This window comes from Eurypyga helias, unplaced genomic scaffold (assembly GCF_000690775.1).
Source record: "Eurypyga helias isolate BGI_N326 unplaced genomic scaffold, ASM69077v1 scaffold26717, whole genome shotgun sequence".
NCBI classification, from domain to species: domain Eukaryota; kingdom Metazoa; phylum Chordata; class Aves; order Eurypygiformes; family Eurypygidae; genus Eurypyga; species Eurypyga helias.
In genome coordinates this window covers 814-10817 of record NW_010261555.1, presented here as the reverse complement: position 1 = coordinate 10817, position 10004 = coordinate 814, and the positions used below count along the sequence as shown (strand labels likewise).

The 10004-nt window shown below is 40.9% G+C and overlaps 1 protein-coding gene across 1 annotated transcript in view; it reads right to left on the bottom strand.

Moving 5' to 3' along the window:
- The window catches only part of LOC104512444 (transcriptional repressor protein YY1), a gene marked incomplete at its 5' end in the record, with an annotated part of 14796 nt that extends 6600 nt beyond the window's left edge, over nt 1–8196 (bottom strand). The window contains one exon of the mRNA XM_010155422.1: nt 8017–8196. Coding sequence (XP_010153724.1) covers nt 8017–8196 — 180 coding nt within the window. The remainder of the gene's footprint in view (nt 1–8016) is intronic.
- Nucleotides 8197–10004: the final 1808 nt, after the last annotated feature.

Genomic DNA, 10004 nt, shown 5'->3' with positions numbered 1-10004 from the left:
TATCCCTCCAATTCAATGACATAATAATTTGTTTCTTTGCAGGCAGGGTCCAGGCTGCTTTGGTACTGTCACATTCCTTTGTGTATGGCCAAAATCCGCTGTTTCAGCTGCCTCCTTCATGCGCACAAATAAGAGAACAGCTGTGGAAAGCCTTGTGAGGCTGAATTCAGGAAAGAACAGTGAAAAACCACCCTGAGAAGTCCTGAAGACTGGATCCAGGGAATAGCCGTATGTGATGGGAAAGCCTCCTATGGCTCTGTGGCCTATCATCTGTCCCTCAAACAACCTGGCTCCTCTCAGTACTGCAGATATAGCACAGTTCAAGTGATCACGCAGGGACTAAAGTACTTTACAGCCACTTCACAGGCACAAGAGTGAAACCCAATGATTTGGAGAGAAGAAGAAAAGGCAGCCTCTAAGTGAAGGCTTAGGAAAATCCTGCTGGCTCAGCATCTCCAGGCTACATTGAATATGTACAGCGCCAGCTGAAGAACACTGCAGACTCCTGCAGGGTTAAAAATACAGACATGACAGAAATATGAAAGCTGGAGAATATCGTATCCGACAATCCTCTCATTTACAGACACTAACGGCTCTCAGAAGTTGGGTGTGAGGTATTTGTGTTGGCAAAGCTCCTCCTGCACCAGTGCCAGCAGTGCACCTAAACATTCCATCAATTTAAGGGCAGAACTACCCTGAACACAAGAAACTGTTCCTGTAGATCAGCCTCTCCATTAAATTAATTCTCCTGGTAAGTTTTCTTTTTCCACGATTACAGACCAACTTAGATGATCTTTTTGATTAGATTTAATTTATACCATCCAATTTAATTTTTATAATTGAATTGGAATACAGAATGATTGTGCTGTGTTTAGTTTATGCAGCCTCACTGAGGAAAACATTAAATGCCTCAATCCAAACAAGTGATTTGGATTAACTGACTGACTACACTCTCCAGTGAGGTTCTAGACTGCCAGTACTACTGGTGCTGAGGCTATAGGAAAACACGTGCACACAACAGCTTTCTTACAGCACCACTACAGAACAATTTCAATTACCTGTTGCGTAAGATTCTCCTTGTTATGTCTGATTTTTACAGAAGGAAAAGGCACAACAATGACCATCTGTTACTCCAAAACGGACACATAGAAGAATGCTCTGACAACATGGGACACGATAGAACATAGTGCCACAGTTTAATGCCACCAGAGAACAAACACCCTTAGGGGACAAAGCTGGTGCCAAAAAACACCTCCTTCACTTCTATCAAATGTTGGCTGAATCATTCCTCCAGCCTCCCAAAAAAACAAAGCAAAAGACTGCTAGGCCCAAGATTTGTGTCCTTGACATCATCAGAATGCACAAAACCACTGTGTTTCTTAACTGACCACCTGTAAAGAGAGACTAGACAGAAAAGAAATCGCTAACAAGAGATGCGGTAAACAACTTCAGTGGGCAGTGCCTGCATTCTTTACACTTAAATCCTATTCATTACTCACATCTTGCCTCTGGTACTACGTGAATCTTTGAGAAAGAAATGCTTCAACAGCGTCATCTGTAACAGGCTGCTGAAGAAGAGTGAGAGGGAAGAAGTAAAATGAAGCCAGGAAGCTTGAGGAACAAATGGCAGCAGAACCGGACGGCCAGACATGGGACAGACTGGAGCTTCAGCATAAACCTTACATTTTTCAGTTCAGTGTCTGAGCAGGCACGTAACACTGTGAGTGTCCATACTGGAATAAGCTGAATTTTTCATGTTCAAGCTCTGTTTCTAAAGTGAGAAGTACCAGCCCAGCAGTATACTCAAACATAAAAATATTTAGGCACTACCAACTACAAAATGACAAAGTTCAGTTAATCAAGGTGGACATTTACATCTTTTTATTTCTCCTGGCAGTATGGCAAGTGGGCAACTTCAGCTGAAAATGTGGAACATGACTGCATAAGCATAGGGTTCCAGACAACCAAGCTATACAAGCACACAGACACAGACTCTTTAACAGGAAAGGAGGTAAAGAGCATCCAGGCTGTGTATCTCAGTGTCAGAGGCAGCAAGAAGCTGTTGGGCCCTTCATACACTTGAATTAAAGGCACGAGGGCACGTACACCATGGACAGCTATGACAGATCAGTTTGTCAAAAGCATCACCTTGCTCACAAGGCTGTGTAATCCATATGGACAATCACTCAAAGAAGAATTTAAAGACTACATATTCAAATGTATTAGAGAAAAGATTTTGGTTTTACTTTAAAACTAACTTTCTGCAAAAGGAGAGATCAGACCAGAACCTGAGCTGCTGGTCTTCATTACACTGTTGCAGGTAGCTCTTGCTGGTGGTCAGACTTTTGGCTATCACCCAGTAGAGCATCTCTACCAGCTCCATCCATGTTTTCTTAGTCTGAAACATTAATCAAAACCAGAACTCTAACACATACCACTGTTTTAAACAACCACACACACAGCAATACCTCGGTGGAACTTTTGAAACAGCTGCCTTTGCAGAAAGTCAATTTACACGGCAAGACCAGAATTTGCATTTCTGCAGCGAGTTTATATGGGCCATGCCCCGCAGTAGCAACAGCAGACCAGCTAACTGGAAAAAAACAGCAAGTGTATCTTCTGGACCAAGGCACTGGGACATTGCAATTAAAGGCTAAGTCTGTGAAGTTGTTATCAGGAGGGTGGGGAGAGGGAACAGCCAACAGCAGAGGGAGCTGGAAGGTGCACCACCCAACAGCTTCACAGAACCAGCTCTGTAAAAGCACACTCTTGTCCATGCATAAAGACGACTGAGCGAAGTCACACATATTAAACCACTCAGTTCCTCAAAACAAAGAAAGCAGCTCTGTCACTGTGCAGTATCAGAAAGTAACAGCTAACTACCTCCTTTCATCTACCCAACTGAACTAAAAGAACTGTACCTTGACAGAACCAACCCCCAAACCTCTGTCAATCTCCACAACCTATTCTCTGGTAGACAGATCTAATTCTAAAAATCAGCCACAGAAGCAGTGTTAAGGCTAGGAACAGGAAATCCCCACATCAAAAAACAATGAACAGTATAGAATTTCCCCCTTGTTCTGTCATCCCCTTTTTGCATCTGTTAAACTTGTTCTTACATCCTTTCTTCTCCCTCTATACACAGCTCTAACCTAAATGGCATTAACTCTCTCAGGCAGCCCCCTTGACAAACCCTAGAGGTCTGTGATTACCAGTAGTGATATTCACCAGGGCTGATGAACACATCCCTAAGAATAGTTAGAAGAGGAGGAAATTGTTCTCTATCCGTAGTGTCAGTACCATTTCTATCTGTTACTCATTCTGCCATTCCTCTTGTGCTGCCCTGCTGAGACAGAAGTAACGTTAAGAGTCATGGCCCTACGCTACTACAGGAATTCCTTTGTGCTGAAGAACCAAAACTGGCTAGACTAGCTTTTGGATAAATAGACAAAAAAGGAGCGGCACAAGGTCTCCTGGGAATCTACCTACAAATGAGCCCACAGCAGTGTCTTTACCATGCTTTGATCATAGTTAGGTAAGAAAATACCATAGAAGTCCTCTTTTACTCCAAGATTCTGGCAAAAATAATTACTAGTTTTGTTCCAGTTATGAAGAATATCCTATGTGTAAACAGACAGCGACCTTTGCAGTGTGGTACAGAGCAAGAGATCTCATCTCCCCTTCCCCAGAACACCACTTTGAGTAAAACAATTGCCAGTTTACTGCCCTTTAAGCTTCTCTGTAACAAGAGCCAAACCATTACAAAAGCATATGTACACCTTATAAAGAGGCCTAGGTCCTAAATCTAGGTGACCAGAATGCTTTGTCGCTTTTAAGAAGGGTGTCCAATTTCAAACTCCAATGCAGTTTTCCTCTCCTTTGTTTTCTGTCAGTTTTGGAAAGTGGATAGGAAGGAAGAGCAGTCTTCATGATGGTTCTCCTTCCGAAAAGGTACTCTGAGGAGCAGAAAAGTTTTAACAACTAGGGCCCATTACTGTGCAAATTTCCCATCTATAGCATATTTCTTAGGTTTTACTGATATCTGTATTCTGCTGCCTTTAGCCAGTTCAGCCGTGCATCTGTCTGGAGGGCAAGAGGAAGGAAGAAGGCAATCAGGGATATCCTTTTTTATAGCTTCGTTTGAGGGAATTTGCCATATGCTACAACCAGAAATACATCGGCTACTTACCCAAGCTTTGATTACCAAGCAGTTATGACTTCTTCACAGCTAACTACAGAATTACTTGTAATCAATTTAGACTTGGATTAAACATTTTATTTCACTTGAAGGGGTTTCTAGTCAACAGTATCAAATGGGAATGTGGTTAGGTTTATTAGGTTTTATTTCCTTCTGAGCAGATCATTCACAACTAACATTCCACATTGATATGACTGCCTAAAAGAAATCCATTTTTTCTGTTTCACTGCATTTCTAAAGGGTACTAGAGAAAATGCACAAGTCCTATGACAGAACGAAACCATTTGTAAAAGGCAATAAACTGCCCAACCAGGTATAGTTTATGGCCATTCGTCTAAGCATTACTGACCATGTTTTAATGTTCTGACACAGCTTGTTTATTCACAGCGTTTTCAATAGTTTTACAATGTATAAAAGCCTTTCCAGGAATAACTGTAAGAGTTCCAGTTAAAGGATCCGGATTCCTGCTCCATGACTCAATAACAAATGCACTAAAAAAAGCAGTGAAAGACAATGGTATGACAAGAGACAGCAGAACTGCTCGCTCTGCTAGTGCCACCTAGCAGCTGAGCAGCACTCCTGTCCACGACACAGGCTGAATCACTACAGTTTTAAATTTTATTTTTTTTAAAGCTGCAGAGCTACAGAGGACTTCAGGCACCAGCCCTACCCCCTGCCTTACCTCTCACTAACCAGACCACGCTCAGAACTCCAGAACCTTGCCTGAAATCTGTTACCAATAGAATTCAAGCTTTGCCTGCTTAAATTTAACCTCAAAACTTCGTTCCTAAGAATCGATGCAAATATCTCAGTCAATTTATCCTTCATCAAAATAACGCTGGTTATAAACAGTGCATCTAGCCTGGTTCTGAATAGCTAGTTTCTACAAAGGTATAGTGAGATTCCTCCAACTACCATAACGAAAACAGGAAAGCAGCTCAAAATAAGTTGCTCTCAACTGCACAAAATACACTTAGCATACAACTCCATAGCCAGTTCAGGCTTCCCTGTAGGTGGACTGTGCACAGTTTTTTTTCCAAGTTATCAAAATATAAATTTGTTTTTCAAAACCCTGCTCACAGCACATGAAGCTACGTAGGAAGTTTAAAAGTAAGTTTCAACTTCACCAGCTGCTCAAAGTTTTCAGAATACAGCTACAGAGAAGTGACAAACTGATTGAAACTTTCAGAGAATTTTACACCAAGCAAACAGATTCTTTTAGCATGAACAACTGTATTCCTAGGATCCTCAAAACCAACTCCAGTACATGTAAACCCAGTTTTTTGGTTCCAGTTGCCATGCAAGGTTTCTAGTGATACTGCACAGAGCAAACTAGATCAACAGGACAATTGATCAGTATAAAAACAGGCTTGTAGACAGGAATCCTTGAATTCATATTATTACCTGAAAGGAGACCCTTCAACAGACTTGACTGCAAGCGGACCAAGATCTTAGCAAGCAATATTCAAATTCTAATACACCCATATTCTTCAGCCTCAGCTATGCACACTGGATCTTAAATGACTGAGTAACTAACAGTTTTCTCTTTCTTTTTTAAGGCAAGAGTAAAAGTTTAACCACCATCTATTCTGCCCAAGAAATCGCAACACCTTTCTAGAAAGAGAAGATACTTGAAGTTCTCATGGATCTACAATTAAGCTATGAGAAAATTCTTCACAGGTTTTGAGAAACTTGGGGGTAAATCACCTTTAGTGATACCCCCAAGTTGTTTCCTCTACCATCATGTATTTGTCTTATGACTGAAATGGATTACATTTTATTGCTTGTACAGGTATGTATTAACAGAAAAGAGACTTTAGATATAGAAATCAATCTTTCCATCATCTGCTGCCAATTCTAGCTCTAGACCTTCCCAGAACATTCTGCCATGAATTAAAAAAGTGGTAATTTAAAATTACTGCCAGCTGCCACTATTTTCTCAACAGAAAACCCAAAGATGAAGTGCATTTTACAGTATCAGGAAATACACACACACATCTGATGGAAGCAATCTGGTCATTTCAAGAAGCCCAAACCCTGGCAACCATTTCAAGTATTCAAACCAATCTGAAGAAAAATACTCAATATTCGCATGGAGAATACCCTATGAGAAGTCATTTAAAATTCCTAACAAAAGATACCTATTCATTACTTAAATGTTCAATAGAATCAAAGGTTTCAGCATGTTTTGAAATAACTGAGAATACCAATCCAAGCACCTAACAAGCAAAATGTGTAAGTAACATTTTAAAACTAGAATGCAATGTGCATTCCAGAGTATCACTTAAATGTTTGCTTTCATAAAAAAAATTGCATTAACCTTTCAGCAGGTCTTGGGGGAAAACACAATCATTTTGATCAAGAGTAGTAAAAAAAAAAAGTATCAACAATATCGATAGCCAGAACTACCCACCACTTTAGATAAAACTCAGTTTTCAGTTGTTAGTGATGTGTTCTTACTCATTTCCACATCAGACAGGCTGAAGCAGGGAGCAAGCCCTGCAAAAAAACTATCTTAACTAGGAGCCTTCAAAATCCATAGTTCAACAGCTTTACTGAAAATAATTGTGGGACAAGCCTGTTCTGGCAATCCTCCGGTACAAACGCAGTGAAGAGTAACAGGAAAAGCTTGTATAAAGCAAAAAGATCAAAAAGGTGAAACTAGAGTAGATGCACACACTGGACACAAAGATCCACCTACCCAAGAAGCCAGAGCAGAGCTTGTCTCAACAGTCCCTGCCATCCAGCAACTAGCTGAAAAAACAGCAGTGGTAAAAAACCAAGAACATACTTCTGCTCTGCTAGCTGACCCAGGAGTAACATCTGTCCATCCAACTGCTCTAAGAATTGTGTACCAGAGCTCTGAAGAATACCCAGCTGGTAACAAAATGAAAATGAGCATAGCTTCACACACGTTTTGCTTTCAGCACGGGAGGAAGTGATTAAGGCAGCTGCTAACGGTTGTGCTCCGGTATCTGGAGAGCCCAGCACTAACGCTGCCCGTGCACTGAGTGGAGGAGTGCACCTTTGGCAATGACAAGCCCACGCACACAAACAAGGGGACCAAGTGAACGCTGTCCATAGCAGACTTCTCTGGTGGCCTCACGGTTGCCCTCCGGTGGCCAGCGGCTGCCCTGATCACTCGATACCAGAGCCAGGGGCTCTGCTGCGGGAGGGAGGGGGAAGAGACACATGACACTTTCCCAGCTTCTGTCACTTCATCTCTCTTTGAAAGTAAAAGTCACCTTGTCACTCAGGTCACCGCAGTGATATGTAAACGAGTGCCAATTCTCATTCACAAGAGGAAAATCCAGTATAGTTACCAAGTGCGAAACTGCAATTACCCTGGCACTTGAAAGTGCAAGACAGGGCTCCATTAAAAAGAAGTTTAAGACCTAGAGCTTAAGAAGGAAGAAGCAAGTGAAAAAGAACAGTAAGTGACTTTACAAAGTAAATACTGTAGTGTCTAGCTTTCTTCTACTCAACAGCATTTCACTGATTAGATCCTCTGGTGATGAAGAATCTAAGACTACTCACATGAAATGAAACACCCATTCTGTCACGTCAAAGATGCAATCTATCAATGTAGTTAGGTCCTGTCTTACCCAACAGGAACTGAAGAACTCATTGCTGAATATAAACCCCAGATATTTTAACATGACATCACCTACTCTGTTCTGCATTAAGTCCCTTGTTAAAAAATGATTAAATGGAACATGCACTATACTAAATCTGCCATTTATTTTGCCTAACAGTTTCATCATTAAACCAGTGAAAACAAAACCATCTTAGTTTAAAGATCCTTTCTTCCTACTTACCTAGCAAATTCAGCCAGTTGTTTGGGGTCTGAGAGGTCAATGCCAGGTATTCCACCAGGAGGAAGTTTCTTCCCTGTCATGTACTCCGAATAATCTGGAGGAGAATTCTCTCCAATGATCTGTTCTTCCACCACTGTTTCATGGTCAATATCTTTTTTATCATCTGAAATACACAAAATACTGCATTCAATACATATTAGAGATCAAAACCGCATAAGTTATTAGGCTGCATCTCAGTACAAACTCACTACTGCTGCACACTTAAAAGAATACACTGCACTTCGGGATTTCCACGCTACTTGTAAAGAGCAAAAAGGCATCCATACAGTTACAGCCCAAAGAGCACAGAAAGAGCATGCTGAGTGAGGGGGGGGGAAGAAAAGCAGAAGTCGCATATCTACTTAAATAGAAACAAATAAGGAAATAAGTAGAACAATCCTATGAACGTTGTCTGTGTTTGAAAGACAATGCAACTTTCCTGAAACAATGCCGAAACATTTAATTCCCTTAACGTCTTCAAGACTAACTTCCACCACAGCCACTTTGGATCTCAACAGCGGTCGCTAACAAAGTAAGCCTACCAGCGAGACGGCAGACACTCACCCTAAGGCACGAGGGCTACTGATCTTTACTTCAGTCTTCAGACGCCCTTGACCTCCAACAGAAGTGTCATGGAGGGACAAGAAATTTAAAACTAACTGCTAATGGGCTTCAGCACCTGCCCATTAAAGTTTTTCAACACTTGCAGATGGGCCTTAGAAAGGAAAAAAAAAAAAAAAAAAAGAACAGTGTGACTCCCTCCCAAGGGGACTTCTTCCTTCCATGGCAGAGGCCAGTCTAAGCTCTTGCCCACTCTACTATGTAAAGAGCAGACAGATCATTCAGAGCTTTGATCCACAAGCCGTTCACAATACGGCTATTTTATCTGCTCTACAGCTCCTCCTATGGATTTGTGCTCAAGGACTGCAGTGAAATCAGGTGGAAGTCCTGCTACTCACACTCAGACCTTAGGCTATGCCAAGACTGTTTTTTCTCTCTTGTCTTGGTATTTTGTACCAGAAACCAGAGACAAAGTTGACAGGGAATGAAAACATCCATCTAAGTTCCTCACTGCAGTGTTCACACCAGAAGGAACAAAGACATCACCCATCCTATTTTGCACCCTCAAACACACTTAAGAGAACAGGTATATGTTTATATGGTTTAACTACTCAAATAAATATTAATAAACTTGCCACTACACTACTCCTCCTACTCTGTGTATGGGGAGCAGGCTCTGTACATCACTTTATATGCAAGAGGCTTTATAAAAATAACAGTAAGTTTTGTTTTACAGGTAGTGTTCGAGGAATGGAAATACAAAGTGGTATACAGAAATAGTATTTACCTGATTTAAAAACAAAAAGATACAAAAACATAAGGCAGAAAACAAATTAGATTATTTCCCCCTCCTCCTCCCAAACAGACACAGGAAATAACATTCTTCATTACTCTCTAACTTAGGTTAGGAAAGAGAAGACAAGACACATGCAAATAAAAGAAACAGACTAAGGACAAATTTCTGTCCAACCTGTAATGCCTGCTTTTAATGTTTGCCACTGAGCTATTTCTAGAAATGTTACTGCTAGTTTGGGGTTTAATCTGATCTACCAGATCAAATAGCAGTTCATGTATACGTTCCATGGTGAAAGAGGAAAATAGACTCCAAGGCTGCAAAGACAGAAGCGTTAATAAGAAAATACTATCCGCAGCATTAAACTGGAAATACACTAAAAAAATCGACTATTTGGAGAATTTTTTTATTCTGGTTTTCCACTCACCACACTACCTTTACCAGTGCTTTGAAGAAAGCAACTGAATTTGCCTTAAGCAAGGATTATAGGGCGAGTTTCACAGCACCTGCAGGAGTTACAAATTCAGGTCATAAACCTCCAATTTGGTAACAATTTGTTCTCGCAAACAGAAGATTGAAAAAAAAAAAAAAAGAA